The sequence below is a fragment of the Balaenoptera musculus genome, chromosome 13, assembly GCF_009873245.2.
Source record: "Balaenoptera musculus isolate JJ_BM4_2016_0621 chromosome 13, mBalMus1.pri.v3, whole genome shotgun sequence".
NCBI lineage: Eukaryota > Metazoa > Chordata > Mammalia > Artiodactyla > Balaenopteridae > Balaenoptera > Balaenoptera musculus.
Window position 1 is genome coordinate 88,623,827 of NC_045797.1, and position 16,562 is coordinate 88,640,388.

General features: G+C 52.6%; 1 protein-coding gene across 2 annotated transcripts in view; it reads left to right on the plus strand.

Annotated features, from left to right (window-relative positions):
• The window catches only part of EIPR1 (EARP complex and GARP complex interacting protein 1), an 89,310-nt gene that overhangs the window by 17,306 nt on the left and 55,442 nt on the right, over window positions 1-16,562 (plus strand). Inside the window, exon 4 of one of the 2 annotated variants that reach the window (XM_036873761.1) lies at window positions 13,634-13,796. The exons of the other annotated variant lie outside the window; for it this stretch is intronic. Within the exon in view, the coding sequence (XP_036729656.1) occupies window positions 13,634-13,796 (163 nt within the window). The remainder of the gene's footprint in view (window positions 1-13,633; window positions 13,797-16,562) is intronic. 2 annotated transcript variants of the gene reach the window in all.

Below are 16,562 nucleotides of genomic sequence, written 5' to 3' on the forward strand. Positions count from 1 at the left end.
TCTCCTGCCTTCACCTCCCTGGCCAAGTCCAAAGGCCCCAGACGGATGGGCTGGTGTTCCTCTCCTTAGGCAGCGTCCTCTCACCTCGGCCTCCCCCTCCAGTTGGAGGATCCCCGCCTCTGTCCCCGCCCGACCCGTGGAATGAGCCACGGCGGCGCCCTAGGCCCCAGTGGGGTCCTCTGAGGGGCCGGGTTGGGGCATCGGGGGAGCCCGGCTGGTCCCAATGCCCTGGCTGGTGCAGTGAGCCGTTGCTTAGGCCTGGCCCTTCATCTCTGGCTCCGTGCCATGCCCATGTGGGACGGTTCCGACTACGGGAGGGAAGCGTGCCCTCTGATCACTGTAAGAGGTTATTTGTGGTCTTCAGTGGCTGGGGTTCCTCCTTCTCCTTTTAAACACCGAGAAGAGCCGAGGTATCACTTAGCCTGTCCGCCAATTTCTGGATCCCCGGAAGGAGCCAGAGGCTTTAATCGTCTTGGTTTTCTGTTTTTGCTTTTGTTTTTTAGTTTTTTATTGGAGTATAGTTGATTTACAAAGTTGTGTTAGTTTCCGGTGTACAGCAAAGTGTTTCAGTTATCCATATATATATATATATATATATATATATATATATATATCCTTTTTCATATTCTTTCCCATTATGGTTCATTGCAGGGTATGGAATACAGTTCCCTGTGCTATACAGCAGGTCCTTGTTGTTTATCTATTTTATATATAGTAGTGTGTATATGTTAATCCCAAACTCCTAATTTATCTCCCCCCACACCTTTTCCCCTGTGGTAACCATAAGTTTTTTCTGTGTCTGTGAGTCTATTTCTGTTTTGTAAATAAGTTCATTTGTATCATATTTTAGATTCCACATATAAGTGATATCATATGGTATTTGTCTTTCTCTGACTTACTTCACTTAGTATGATAATCTCTAGGTCCATCCATGTTGCTGCAAATGGCATTATTTCATTCTTTTTATGGCTGAGTAGTATTCCATTGTATATATGTACCACATCTTCTTTACCCATTCATCTGTCGATGGACACTTAGGTTGCTTCCATGTCTTTGGCTGTTGTAAATAGTGCTGCTATGAACAGAGCGGTGCATGTATCTTTTCGAATTAGGGTTTTTTCCAGATGTGGCCATTGCTGGATCATATGGTAGCTCTATTTTTAGTTTTTAAGGACCCTCCATACTGTTCTCCATGGTGGCTGCACCAGTTTCCATTCCCACGAACTGTGCAGGAGGGCTCCCTTTTCTCCACACCGTCTCCAGCATTTGTTATTTGAAGACTTTCTAATGATGGCCATTCTGACTGGTGTAAGGTGGTACCTCATTGTAATTTTGATTTGCATTTTTCTAATAATTAGTGATTTTGAGCATCTTTTCATGTGCCTATTGGCCATCTGAATGTCTTCTTTGGAGAAATGTCTATTTAGAACCTCTGCCCGTTTTTTGATTGGGTTGTTTATTTTTTTGATATTGAGTTGTATGAGCTCTTTGTATATTTTGGAAATTAAGCCTTTGTCGGTCGCATCGTTTGCAAATATTTTCTCCCATTCCGTAGGTTGTCATTTTGTTTTGTTTATGGTTTCCTTTGCTGTGTAAAAGCTTATGTTTGATTAGGTCCCATTTGTTTACTTTTGCTTTTATTTCTGTTGCCTTGGGAGTCTGTAACAGTCTTGGTTTTAATGGATTTTGCCACTTTTGGTTTATAGACTTGGTTTGGTGAGTGACGACTTGCATTTAAGCTCATGACAGTCATTACAGCACAACCGTCCCTGCTCCATCAGCAGCCATGAGACTGGCAGTAGCTGCCGTGTGCGTTGCTGGCAATGGGTGTCAGACACTGTTTAAACACTTGGAGGAGCACCCGCTCATCAAGTTCCCATTTTATTGATGAAGAAACTGAGGCCTCGGAAGGCTGAGTGCCTTTCTCAAGGTCATGCGTCTGGTGGGGGCAGAGTTGGGATTTGAGCATTGGATTCTGGTTCCGGGCGGTGCCCTTGACCGCCAGACAGCGTCTGTTTGGTCGGAGTTCTACGCATGAGAGGGCTGTTTAGAACCTGCTAATCCATCCTGAGGCCACACCAACGTGGTACAAGTTTCTGGCTCTAGACATTCACTCCCATTTCATATTTTTAAATCATTATTTCTTGGAGTTTCTGTCGTGCTTAAGACATTGCGCTAAGAGCTGAGGGTGGGAAGATGTGAGACTGAGTACCAGGCTCCGCGAGCCCCAGCACGTCCCACAGCGCAGGTGCAAGACGACGCTGACGGCAGCCCGTTCAGTGGGCGCAGCTGGAAGACCACGGCGGGGTCCTTTCCTCGAATGCATAGTCAGAAGTCTGTGCCCGTCCTGCAGCCAGGGCACCACGGAGGGCGGGGGGAGGGGGGGAGGGGAACCGTGGCGGATTCAGAGCCCGACCCGGGCCTGGTCCCACCGTGAGCTGCCCTGCGGCCCGTCTTTGGCCGTCTCCCATAAGTGAGGGTGGGATTCACTGCTGGCTCCCCTGTCAGTAACTGCCCGTGAGAACACTTAAGTTTTAAGAGGAATCAGTATCCTTTGGGCTTGTATGATGACTCCCCAAAATACGGCCCAGGATGACGTGGTGGGGCTTCGTTGAGAAGCACGTTAGTGAGTGTGGCTTCTGTCCACCACGTCCCTCGGGTGATGTTGGGAGCCCTCCCGGCTCGCGTGTCACCGTTCCCATCCTCCCAGACTCCACGTGTCACCCGAGCAGTGAGGTGCTAAGAGTCCCTGTAGCTGCCCGTCTGGGGGTCTCCGGTAGCAGCAGATCGGAATGCGGTTGTTCCTGTTTACAGCTGCAGTTTCCCATTGATCTCTGAGTCAAATAAGAAAATGGCAGTTTTTGAGTTTAAATGGTTACTTTGTGAAAATAAGCGAAGGGAGGAAGTAGGTTTTCCCTGGAAAAGAACGATTTAAGGCCCCTCCTTATGAAAGCATAATTGAGAGATAAAATGGTTGAGGTTCCTAAGAAGAGTGGCGTGCCCGAGGAGCAGGGAGAGAAACTAGAATGCCCGACATCGTCGCGTGCTCTGCTGAGTGGAGGCGGCCCGGGAAGGACCCTGCCCCTCACGCCACCTGGTCTCTCCCCAGCACGCGGGCTGCGTGCCCCCAGCTGACACCGCTTGTGTTTTCTGTGCAGATGTGGAAAGACTGACGCCTTCTTTCAGGGTGTAGGTGCTCAGCTAGGCAAGGGGAGAGGTAAGTTTTCTCATGATCCCGGTGCCGAGGAAGAGCGTGTTGAAAAGAAGGAGGTCAGGAAATTCTCTGGGGGAGCAGTCTCTTTGGGGAGCCCCGAGGAGCCCTGTGCCGGGTCGACCCCCGGCCCTGCAGACATGGGAGGTCGCGGCAGTGCCAGCTCGTCTTTCCTCCTCACACCAGGCCAAGAAGAACGGGCTTGGAAATGGAAATGGTTTGTACTCCATTTAACGCTTATAGATTTTGTGGGCTCTCGTTTTTTGTGACTGACAAAAATAGAACTGATGGGCCTCTCTTCACTGGGATAGCTGTGCGCTGACCAGTGTCAGATGGAGATGATTTCACTGGGGGGTGGGAGCCCGGTGGGTCTGCAGTTGAATGTGTGCCGTGCGTGCGGGATGCGTGTGCTGCATGAACATGAGGGTGTGTATTTCGTCACATCCTCTTCGGTCTGGGGTTCAGGTAGATGTACTTCACTGGGGTCACTTTGTCTGGTGAGCGATGGGAAACCAGCCACGTGGAATATTGACCACAGAGGCTGTTGGTTGTGATTTTGGGGATCAAGTTACTGTTTCGTTGCAATGCTGTTTCCTTCAGGGTATGGATGTGATGAACTCTTTTTTGCCAAAAACTGCGCATGTCGTTGCTGCCTGTTCCCATGAACAGCTTGTCTGTTAGTGATGAGTATGAGGTGGCCTGGCGAAGAGAAGCGCCCTCTACCCGCCTCCGGCTCATCTGCCACTTGCCTTCCCGCGAAGAGGAAGCAGAGCTTCTGGACGGCCTGGACTGAGGGGTGCAGGGGTGAGGTGCAGCCCAGCAGAGGGCCTGGCCGGCATCGGGTGCGTGGGGAGTGGGCTCGCCCAGAAGACGGGTCGAGCCCCCCGCTCCTCGGCTCACGGTGCTTACTGGGAAGCCGCGCACTGACGGTGGCTCTCACCGGCACTGTTACTGTTTTACCCATGAGGAAATGTGCTGGTGATGTTGACCATGACACCTGCCATTTAATGCTAAGCGCCAGGCACTGGCCCAAGTGCTTTATGTGAACTATCTGGTTTTCTATTATTAGAATTTCTTCCAGTTTGTTGAGATATCGTTGACATATAACATCGTGTTAGTGTCAGGTGTACAATGTAACGATTTGATACCCCTAAGGTTAAACATATAACATCGTGTTAGTGTCAGGTGTACAAGGTAATGATTTGATACCCGTACGGTTAAACGCTCTCGGCGACTTTCAAATGTACAACACAGTATTGTTAACTGTAGTTGCTGCGCCGTACATTCCATGCCCAGGACCCATTTATCTTGCAGCTTGAGGTTTGTACCTTTTGACCCTCTTCCCCCAATTCTCCCACCCACATCCCCACCTCTGGTGACCACCCATCTGTTCTCTGTATCTGTGAGCTCGTTTTCTTTTTTTTTTCCAGATCCCACATACATGTGAGATCTTTCTCCTTCGAACTCATTTCACTTAGCATGGCGCCCTGCAGGTCCATCCATGGTGTCGCTGGTGAGGATGTCCTTCTCTTCACAGCTGAATGATACTCCGCTGTGTGTACTCACCACATCTCCTTTGTCCATTCACCCATCGGTGGGTGCTTGGGTTGCTTCTGCGTCCTGGCTATCGTGGGTAGCTCTGCAGTGAGCACGGGGTGCGCCAGCTATCTAGTTTTTCGTTTAATCCTGCTTTATGTGCACTTTCCCAGTGAGGACTTGGTTGCAGTGATTTACAGGCTGGTGGTCCTGTTAGCAGTGGAGCCGGGATTTGAATCTGCGCAGCTTGGTTCCGGAGCACCTGACCCACAGGGCTTCCGGCTTCAAGGATGTTGTTTCTGGGCAAGGATTTCACAAACATTCCTTGTTATAAAGATGTTTTCTTCCTGTTGGTTTTTGTCATAAAGAATAGAGATATAGTGGCCCCCACTTTTGAGTGATGTTTGTAATAATGTTCAACTATTGGGGTTTAGAGGCCAATGAGGTCACAGATCTTAACACAGGCCCCCGTTATCCCTTTAGAAGTGGATTGTATTTTATAGACCCAGTATTCAGTTGCTCGTCACAATGTCCCAAACCCGCTGGTGTTATTCCTCTAGGCACCGAGTTGTGTGACACGTGCCACATCACCAGAATCTGTTTTGGCTTCTGAGTTTTGGATAGCAGGTGAGGAGAGTTCTGACTGCTGGGGGTGCATCTGAGCCTTGCTGAATTCATCAGGTTCCTGATTTTGGATACTGAGGGCTTGGGCAGTGAGAGTTTAGACAACAAGGGCCGCCTGCATTGTTCTCATACAGTCATCTGATAGAAATTAGATGGAATTCCAGAATATAGGGGAAGTTTTTGATTAGCTTCTTGTTTTGGAATCAGAATCCTGGATTGTTTCTTATACTCCCGACTAACCTCTTTGGATCCCATCTGTACTGTTTCTCTGTCCTCATTGACTTTCTGTAGCACCTCCAAATTTAGTATCATCTGGAAATTTAATTAATGTGCTGTTTACTGCTCCTTTCAGATCACTAATGAAGATGTTAAATAAGATGTGGTCCCCAGGGCTCCCCACTGGACACCTCCTCACAGCTTAATACTCTGTCATTTATCAGTGCACTTTGTTTATGGTCCTTTCTCCAGGTTTCAGGCCACGAGGGGGTGCTTAGACAAAGCCCAATTTGAATTAATTTTTCCAGTAAGACTGTAAAAAACACTGTGCCAGATTCCTCCCTCAACCCCAGATGTGTTGTTGGCTGCGTTCTTCCACGGCCTGGCGGTCTGCTCCATGCCCTTGGCCCCCGCCCTCTCCCCCTGCCCGGCTCTCCCCGGAGATGCAGGGAAGGGCCCGCCAGCTGCCCCGGCTTTGTGAGGCCGGGACCCCGTCTCGAGGTGGTTCCTTCCACGGTGCTGTGCCCTGGCCACTGTCTCCGTCTGCTCTGGTCTCCGCGACAGACCCCACAGATGGTGGCGTGAACAATAGAAATGTATCCGTCACAGCTCTGGGCTGCGGTCTGAGATCCAGGAGTTGAGGGCTGGTTCCTTCGAGACCCCTCCCCTTGGCTTCTCCCTGGTCCCATGTGATCGTCCCTCTGGGTCTGGCTGTGTCCCAAGCCCCTTTTCTTATGTGGATGCTGGTCCTGTGGGATCCGGGCCCCACCCTAATGACCTTATCTAACCTTAATCACTTCTTTCAAGGCCCTGTCTGCCAATATAGTCACATTCTGAGGTGCTGGGATTAGGGCTTCAGCGTGTGAGTTCTGGGGGACACAGTTCAGCCTCTAAGAGCCGTGGATCCTTTGATGCGTTGATTTATGTGAGAGGTTTGGGGAGGGGGTTCTATCCTGATGAGGTTCGCAGGCCGAGGGGTGAGTAACCAGCCTCCATCACTGGGCACGTCCCTGGTGTTTCAGGAGTAGATCCACCCGTCAGGCCGGACGGTAGGCCTCCCCGCACACGCTTTGCGTTGTGATTTTGACTAGAGGTGAGACCTTGAAGGCCTGCCATCTATTTTAAGGAGGCATTTTCTCCGACTTGCTCACGTTGAGGCTGTTTGAGACGTGGCTGGGAGGGGTGTGGCCAGGGAGGGCGTGGCCTTGAGGGCCGTGGAGGGGGGGCGTGGCGGCAGGCGCTGTGCACACGTCTGTGGACAACCGGGCTGGGGCGGTGACGCCGCTTGTGCGCTGGGTCCCCAGGAAGAGCAGGATTTCCTGGGTGGAAGGCTTTTCAGGCTGGTGCTGGGTGTGGGGAGCAGCCACTGGAAGGGCAGGTCGGAGCGACGCACCCGAGCCCCCCAGCCAGGGGGCTTTTGGGGTCAGAGCTGCACTTTCACGGGACCCCTGAGGGACGGGAGGGGACGGAGAAGGGGGCCGTGGCACTGAGGGCCGCGGCAGGCCCTGCTCCTGCTTCTCTCTGTCAGTGTCATTCGTGTCACTGTGTGGTCCTGTGACTTGCCAGACAGAAAACTCTGTGAAAATAGCCTTTAACAAAAGGTGCAAGTACCCTGAAATGAGAAAAGCCTTCTCGATATGCTGGTGAAATTTCAGGAAGACCAACACAGGCTCTTTAAAAATAAAAAAAAAGAAAGAAAGGTTAACCCAAGATGGAGAACAAAGGTAGAAAGACACGCACGGGGTGATGAGTTAGGGCTTTTAGAAGACTTCCATGTAATTGGCGGCCAGGTTCACTCATCCCGCGACCCCGTGGAGGAAGGGCTGGGTGACTGGCAGCTGGTATTACCGGCAGCGGAATCAATCTCGCTCCCCCGCGCTCGGGAGAGAGCATCCCGCATTAGGACGGGATGAATTTTTCAGCAGAGGAAGGTGAAATGTCAGGAAGACTGTAGATCACGCCAGCGCAGGGTCCTTGGGAAATTAGAACAGTGAAAGGCTGACAGGGTGGCGGTGATGAAATACGGCTGCCGCATCCACCCTGCTCTCCCGGTGAGTGAGCTGAGGAGGGACGGACAGACGGACGGCAGCCGCGCCTTCCAGGGCCCAGCATCTCAGGTCCATCGCCAGGCCCGCAGCTTGGAGACGGCCCAAGCTGTTGCTGTGACTGTGTGTGTGTGTGTGTGTGTGTGTGTGTGTGTGTGTGTGTGTGTGTGTGTGTCGGGGGTGGGAGTGGGAGAAAGCCCCAGTAGCCCCGTGGCGCCTGCTGACGAAGACCCCAGGGTAAGGGTGAAGGTCAGACTCTCACGATGACCTCTCCTTGGCCTCGCCCTCCCTCCCCACCCCCCAGGAGCCCACTGTCTCCTCTCTCTCCCTGGCCAGGCCGAAGCTTGGGCCTTCAGTTCTCACCTTGACGACTGTAATTTGACTCCTGTAACTAATTTTTCTAAAGCACAGATGCAGGTTCTCAGCTCTTGCTTCCCAGAAGCTGGCAGAACTTTCCGCGAGCTGCGCGGCCAGCCCAGAGCACCAGCTTTCAGTCGGGGCCCTGGGACCCTGTCCCGGCCCTCCCGTTTATCCCCCTTGTCCTGGAGCAGTTAGGGGCCCTCTCTGGGCCACCGTGTGCATCTGTGAAGCGGGGGTGTAATTATGGGATCGCGGTGCCATGCAAAGGGCCGGCCCACCTGTCCCACGTCTTCTGTGCGCTTGCCCCAGCCTGCCCTTCTGCCCTGCGGTCCCACTGCCCGGCCCAGCCCCAGGGCTCCACTCACGCCCGTCCGCCTGTACTTCTCCAGCTCTCTGGCTGGCCTTCGTGCTGATGTCTCCGCCTCAAGCATCCTTCCTCCAAATCTCTGCCGTCGCCTCCGTCTCATCCTGGGCCGCCTGTCCCCTCCACCGCGGGGCGCTGGGCTGTGTGTCGGGAAAGTGCTGCGGCGAGGTCCCCGTGGGGGGGGACTCCTGGACGAGCGGATGCACAGAAGACCTGTGGAGAGGGCACAGAACCGTGCATGGGAGTGTGCATGTTATTTTAAAATAAACATGCGTTATTGCTTCCGGAAATGAATATGCAAGTGCATGAATCATCCTAGGTTCCAGAGTGAAACCTCCCTCATTCCACGGGAGGCTTTAAGGATGGCACATGCCGCTGGGTGTGAGTGTATAGCAGAAACAGAGCCCACAAAACTCCGTATCTTTCCAGTGGCCCCTGGGCCCTGGTGAGACGGGGCAGGCAGGTGAGGCTGGAGGTGATGAGACCCGAGGTACCAGGGAGACCCCACGGGCACCAGGGCTTTTCCACCGTCCGTCCTGAGAGCTCAGCCTGTCACCATTAGCAGGCCTTTCCTTGGAGTATGGAGGCAGACATCCTGGCAAGGGGTCACCCGGGAACGGATCTGTGCGCCTGGTCCCACCTGCCCAGAGCTGTGGTCAGTGGGTGCCTTGGTGGGGTCGGCTGTCACTTCATCCTCAGCTAGTCCTTCCAGGGAGGGGGAGGGAAGAGGGGCTGCCGGGAAGGTGGGGGGCCGTCCACACGCCCCCGGTCCCCGCTGCGGCTTGGCTGGTCCTGCCCGGCCCTCCGCCTGCCCAAGCCCTTCTCGTCCCTCTGTTCCTTCAACATGCATTTCTTACGGCCCCTGGTTTTAGGCACGGCTCTGGCCATTAAAGATCTGAAGATGGACGGGGTGTGGACCCAGCCTTCAAGGGGATTAGTCAGTAGGGACTTCCCTGGTGGTCCAGTAGTTAAGACTGCGCTTCCACTGCAGGGCGCATGGGTTCTATCCCTGGTTGGGGAACTAAGATCCCTCATGCCGCGCGGTGCAGCCCAAAAAAAAGAAAAAGAAAACAAAAGGGGATTGGTCAGTAAAGGAGAGAGAACCCCGATGCAACGGCCAGAATACGAGGAGGAGGTGGTGGACGAGGGTCTGACGGGGGTCACGGGGTGGTGGGGCCTTCACCCGGAGGTGCCCTGCCTGCCCTTCTGCCCCTGTGTCTGCCCGAGGGGGAGCCAGGGTGCTGGAGGCTGCTTCCCGTGGGGCCCGGCGTGGCGGGCTGAGCGGAGCGACGGATGCAGCAGACGCGGCACCTGCCTCTCCATCAGTTGACGTGTGTGTCTGCCGTGCGGCAGGGCTTGTGACTCGCGGACCCTTGGTGCTCTGAGGGGCGCTTTCTGCCCCTTGGACGTGAGGCTGCTTCATGGGGTGCAACTGGCTGTGCTCACCGTGTCCGGCTCCTGGCCTTGGTGTTGGGACTCGATTGTCATGGCCCTTCTCCCTGAGATCCTGTGGTTCCCTCCCTCTTATCTGGGCCTCACCTATAATCTGGGGATAAAACTTCAAGTTTAATAGTGCGTTACAGATATGCACTGAAAAAGGTGAACACGCCCTGAATGGCAGAAGTTAGCACTTGGGAGGATCATGGGAAGCTGGGGTTGGGATCTCACAAAGTGTATCCTCAGGGGGTTCCTGAAAAGGCCCATAAGTGGGTCCAGAAAGTGAACTGGAAAGAAGCCTCCCCGCTCAGCGGGGACGTGGCCTGACCGCGGGTTTCTCTTCCGTGAACTCAGTTGTACGCCACAGCCGCCTGAATGTCAGTGCCACCTCAGCCTCTGTCCCCGATGCGTGGTGGCCAGGAGGGCCTGCGGAAGTCCCTGCAGAGGCCCCAGCTCTCTTCATGGAGGCAAGACCCGGAGGGCCCGGGGACTCGTCTTTGGGTTCGGAGGAGGGAGCGGCTGTGCCTCGCGGCCCGAGCAGGGCGCTCGCTCTCGGGCCAGTCGGTGGGAGTTGCAGGGCGAGGAGTCACAGCGGCTGTCAGACCAGAGACCGCGTGGACACCCCTGAAGAAGTCAGGTGTCCGTCCCTGGGGGTGCCAGCGGACACTGGTGACCGCACACACCCACGCTACAGGGGTCCCGGGTCTGGCGGGTGACCGGCCTCGTGGTCCTTCAGTTCCTGTCCGGCCCTGCAACTCTGCGAGTTCCGCGTCGTGCCATCCCCTGGGCGTGACGGAGGGTGATGGTTTGGGAGGCGCGTCTACCCTGTCCTGAGGCTGGAAGAAAGAGGTGAAACGTAGAGAGTATCAGGTTGTTTCCGGATCTCAAATACTCAACTGCCTCCTGTGCTCAAGGTGTGAACAAAAGCAGGTCCTTGGCCTCCTGGGATTATCTGTAGCTAGCCACCCACAAAACAAAACTAAACAGTGTCTGTCATTAATTTCTAAAAATCTTTTTTTTAAATGTTAAAACAAGTCATTTCCAGATCCCAAAATTGTGGAAAGCATGTTGAATTGGCCAAATTCAGTAGCTCATGCGTTTGGTAACTGACCTATGTCAGAATCGCCAAGTTGCTTTCATAGGAAATTTATGACACTGAAGAATTTAGGGTCCCTGCATGAGTTTTCCATTTGCTTTTGAAAGAAGAATCAATAAAGAATCTTACTTTATTATCTTATTTATGACAGACTCCTTGACTGTTTTACGGGACCTGATCCTAGGTGGAATGGCACCAGGATAAGATCTGTATGGATTTCCAAAATCTATGCACGTTTTCTGCAAAACTCGATGTAAATTTCAGATCCCAGATTATTCTTCCAATAGGGAAGAGTTTTTCTGTATCTAAAAGATACAGAATTAGTAATTAGTGTATTTTTGAAAATCATAGATTCTTTTTGAAAATCAGACTAATCTGAGAGTGTATAAGACAAGACCAAGGAGAATAAAATCCTTTGCTTCTTCTGGTCTGTCAGCTATTAAAGCACAGAAGGCCAAGAGCCTCTCCCTGTGTGACCTGACGCTTGTGTAGTGCCATGCAGCTTCCAAAGCACTTCTCATGCTATTTCAGCTGATACTTCTGGTGGTCTTGTGAGTGTAGACATCGTCATAGAACCGTTTTTTTTTTTTTTAAATTAATTTATTTATTTATGGCTGTGTTGGGTCTTTGTTTCTGTGCAAGGGCTTTCTCTAGTTGCGGCAAGTGGGGGCCACTCTTCATCGCGGTGCGCGGGCCTCTCACTGTCGCGGCCTCTCTTGTTGCGGAGCACAGGCTCCAGACGCGCAGGCTCAGTAGTTGTGGCTCACGGGCCCAGTTGCTCCGCGGCATGTGGGATCTTCCCAGACCAGGGCTCGAACCCGTGTCCCCTGCATTGGCAGGCAGATTCTCAACCACTGCGCCACCAGGGAAGCCCCCTAGAACCGGTTTTATAGGTAAGAAAGTTGAGAGGAATTCATTTGCTCAGGGTCTTGTAGATAACTATATCACAATCAAGTTTCCAAGAGAAATCTGCTCCCCCCCCTGATTATTTCCCCCAATGTATAGAAAACGAGACTGATTTATTTGAAAAAGAAATCTGATGCTTTGTGGGGGAAAGAATCGTAAAACATTTAGTAGTGTACCAAAGTTTAATAGATAGAAATAAATTTTAAATATTTATATACTTATGAGAGGCATCGTACCCAAGGGCAAGTGTACCCTACAGACTTTTTTATGTGTTCTATGTAATATAGTACAAAGTTACTCTAAAGTTCAGATTAATTTATTATTTTAAAATTATCAAGACTTTAAAAAACCTTTGAGGACTTACTGGTATTTTTCCTCTTCCTAACAAAGACATTAAGAAGGAAAGATTTCTACAATATCCTAAATATCCTATTCTTTGGAAACTGTTTGTGTTCTTCAGGTTCTAGGGAAGAAAACATAACAAACACCTATTTGCTATCGTCAGTCTTCAGTGACCCCTGAACCTCTGTTTTCTGACCTAGTTCTGAACTAACAATGTACTTCTAATCTCGTCCCCATTCTCCGACAGAATGTGGTGATCTGCTGCTTGACACCTGCCCTCAGTGGATGCTATTACCTGTGTGCGTAGGGTGGTGGCGGGGTCCCCCCCTCTCCCCGGTCCCCAGGGGGGCTGTGCTAAAGACAGAATATTCTGGAGCTTCCCTGACCTCCCAGCGCAGTCCAGTTCAAGGGAGCAGACTTTTCCAAAAATGTGTCTGTATCGATGCTTTGATCCTCTCCTGGTTTGCTTCCACCATTTCCGTCACAATTCCCCTCCGGCTAAAAAGCAGGACGGGTGTTATGAGACAAGGAGGGAGGTGTGAGCCGATAAATTTCATCCGCACGCCCATGGGAGGTGTCTGTCCTGGTCCTGGGCAGGCACTGGCCATGGGGAAGCCCCTCCCTGTGGTTTTGGAGGTGAGTTGTTTTGTAGACGGTATATAGTTGGGGTGTGTGTGTGTGCGGTTTATTCATGCTGCCGATCTGTCTTTTAATTGATGTATTTAGACCATTTAATTTATTGGTGTGTTAGGGCTGAAACAGGCCATTTATTATCTGTTTTCTGTTTCTTTGTTTCTCATTGCTCTGTTTCGTTTTCTTACCTTCCTGAGGGTTACTTGAACATTTTGTAAAATCCCATCTTGATTTATTTATGATGTTTTGAATCTACTGCTGTGTATTGTTTTCGTGGTGTTTACTCTAGATACTACACTTCACATACATAACTTCTCAAGTCTACTTCCAGAGAAGTACAGAAACCTTCTATGCAGAAAGAAGAAACCTTCTTTGCCCTCCCCACTTAAAAAATATAATTATCTTGAGGTTTTCTCTACATACATTGACATCAGATGTGTTATTTTCTATATATGTATATATTTTTATTTGTTTGTTTTTTGTTTTTCTTTTAGTTAAAAAATATAAATTTATTTTCTCGCATGGTCCTCCCTCTGAACCACTTTACCTTCAGCGCCACCTGCCCTTATGCTCTGCGGCTGCTTTAGCCATTCAGGTCGTCGTTGCTACCTCTGCGCTTGTGGACATTTCCTTACGTCAGAGTTACAGAGTTAGAAAAACCGGAAAAGTATGGCAATTCAGAAAGTCTTCATTTTAAACCATGATACTGTTTCTGCAAATCGGTTTTGAATGATGGGGTTTTATGATAATTATTCTCCGTTATTCAATACAATGTAATTATATAAGATTAAAAAAATCTTCCATTTAAAAACAAGCAATAACTATTTAATTGGGTCTCGTACTTGCCTCGTGTTTCCGTCTAGGCTAAATCACACCATTCTGAACCAGAAGGAAAGCCGTGTCCGGTAATGGGATGGTGGGCTTGGCCAGCAGAGGGCGAAGCTCTTCCGGGATCCCGAGGCCGTGGTTTTCATCGCTTGTGTTACATTGTTTCCCTTGTGCCGGGACAGAACACTCAGAAATCAGGTCAGGGACGTCTGACTTCTTTGGGGCTGCTCATCGTCTTTTGAATGGTCTTCTTGTATTTGGGGGAGATTCCTAGGTGATTGTCCCACTTCCCCTTATGGAAATAATCAAGTTTCCAGTGTCCCTCGGGGCAGGGACCCAGCAGGTGACCCAGGCTCCTCGGGTCGAGGTGGCCACGTCGGGGGACAGCGGGGGCGCCCTCTGTCGCCGGGGTGGGGCTGCAGAGCCGTCGGCTGGGGGCTGGGGGTCGGCGGCAGCAGTGCTGCGGCCTCCAGGTGGGAGCAGGTCCCGGCCTGGTGTGGGCCGGCCTGCGCGATGCCCGGTGACCGTGGAGGCTCCCGCTGGGCCGGTCCCGGTGGGGTTTCCGGCACCGCCACATGAGGGCCTGGTTCTCCGTCACGACCGCCGCGCCCTCTTGTTCATCTCTTCTTTCAATCAGCAGGGTTGGCTTGGTGGGCGCAACCGAAGTCAGACAGGCTTTGTCGGTGGCGGGAGGCCCCACCCCGGGGGTGGTGACAGTGGCCTCTTCCCGCAGCCGAGCTGGGCCGTCTCCAGTTACCACCCCAGGCCTGCAGGGCAGGACACGGAGGCCCAGCCTGTTCCCCTCCCGGTCGGGCCACCCAGGCTCCCGCGTGCTGGCCGCCTGTGCACCACGCAGCCCTCACCGCGTCTGGAGGAGACCCCGGCCTGCGCGGAGCTCACGGGCGGGCGGCGAGGACGGGCCCTACCCGGTGCCCCCGCAGCGGCGTTGCCCGGGCCAGGTATGGGGGTCGGATATGAGCCGGGGCTGCGGGGCCAGCACCAGCTCTCCCGGTGGCGACCACTCGGCCACGACACAGACCTGCCCCTCCTGGACGTCCCCTCGTCGTCCCCGTTCCTGCCTCCAGCGCCCGTCGTTTCCCAGGCTTCACAGGACCAGCTTCCTGTGGCCCGTCAGTGCGCTGAGAAGATGGCCATGCAGAAAAAACTAAGGGACAAAGAGGAAAACTCTGGGCCGGGAGGAGGACGGGGTGGCCTGGCCAAGCTGAGGGCCTGGATTTAGAGGAGGGAGGCCTTCTAATTCCTAAAGCCTAAAGCCTTGTAGATGACGGGTCACCATTTACCACACGTGCTGGAATGGTTCATTTTCGTGAGTGACTTGAGAGGAGACAGGTCCTTCTAGGAAGAACCGAATCCTCCGAAGTGTTGGTTTTTATTTTTTTCTCTACTTTAAAATCAGCTTTCCCTGTGATCCGGGAGTGCGGCGCCGTCCTGATTCCCCAGCAGGTGCAGGGTGTCAGGCAGGAGCTCCCTCCACCCCTCGGATCCCCCCTGCTCCCACCGGACGCCCCGGCACCCGAGTTGGACTCCGGCTGATCGAGTTCAGGGAAATTAGTTTCTTTTGCCGTGTGCCAAGAAGTTTCTAAGTGCCTGGATCCAGAATCCCCCTCGAGTCACTGTGGGGTTATTCTGTGCAGGGGTTTTTCCTTTCCTTTTCACCCGGAGGGCCCGCGCAGCCCGTGTGGACTCAGGAGCCCTGTTAGGAAGTCCTCTTGGGTTCTGCTCTGTCACTCCTGGCCGCCTCCCCGCCCTCCGAGCTCCGTGCGGGTCTCGTTAGCTCCTCAGCGGCTGCCTCTCCCTCCTCCCCCTCCCTTGGCTCAGAGTCAGGGGTTCCGACTGAGCTTCTGCCTTTGTCTTTATTCCCTCGTGCTCCTCGTGGAAGCGCCCGCCACATCCAACGCCCAAGATACTGTAAATGGTGAATTCGAGTATCCGAAGATTTCAGATTGTTCATCATTCTTTGCCGCTTGTAACTTCGTTGTTGTCTAACCATCTTACTGTATCACTCTGAGCTTACATTTGGCCAGTCTTTGAACTGAAAGTGAGAGGTGTGAATTGTCAAACCAATATAATGTGGCCAGAAATATTTCTCAAGAGTTGTTTGGTTTTTAAGCTAACAGGGTTCAGGTGTGTTTGCTCGAGGGCCTGCAGGGCGTCGTGAGCCTCGGGGTGATTATGAATCACTCGGAAACGAGCTGGCGCAGCTGGAAGGAGTGAGCTTGTCCCCGGACCCAGCGGCCTGGTCAGGAGGGTCCCCGCATCCAAGTGGCCGCCCCTTGGCCATCCGTGGGCGAGTCTGAGTGACGCGCCTCTGCCTGTTGAGAAAGGGGCCCTGTCTCCATCGCGTCCACTGCATCTTGCTAGGAGCCGAGTTGCTGATCCCAGAAGGGGTGCGTAAAAACGAGGTAATGTATCATCTTAAACAGAGTAGAAGCCGCTCATCCCGAGGGGTGCTGACCTCTGCTTGTCCCAGGAAACCACCGCACCCCGAACGCTGTGGGAACCCGACAGAAATTGCTTTACAATTAAGTCAGCTTCCCTGCCCTCTCAGACTGTCTCTCTCCAGACCTTGTACGGGATTCCTGGCTCCTCATGGTCTTGTGCTGCCGGGTTGCCCTTCTCATTCATCAGGATGGACTCGGAGGTTTTCCACTGTTTGAAAACTCAAGTGTGCCGCTGGAGACCAGGATCTCGTGATGAAGGATAATCAGGAGGATGTTCCGGGGCGACGGCAGGAATTGCCACGAACTACGGGCTCATGTTGCCACCAACTACGGGCTCGTAGGCTTTGTTTGCTCGCTCAGTGCTGTGACCTGTGGAACAGGTGTTTGCACGGGAGGTATGCCCTGCTGACACCTGGCTTACAAACACACCGTCGGAGCACCAGGTGCTTGTATGCAGGGACTCTCTACCTTACTCCTGACATAAGTGGGTGACATGCAGCTT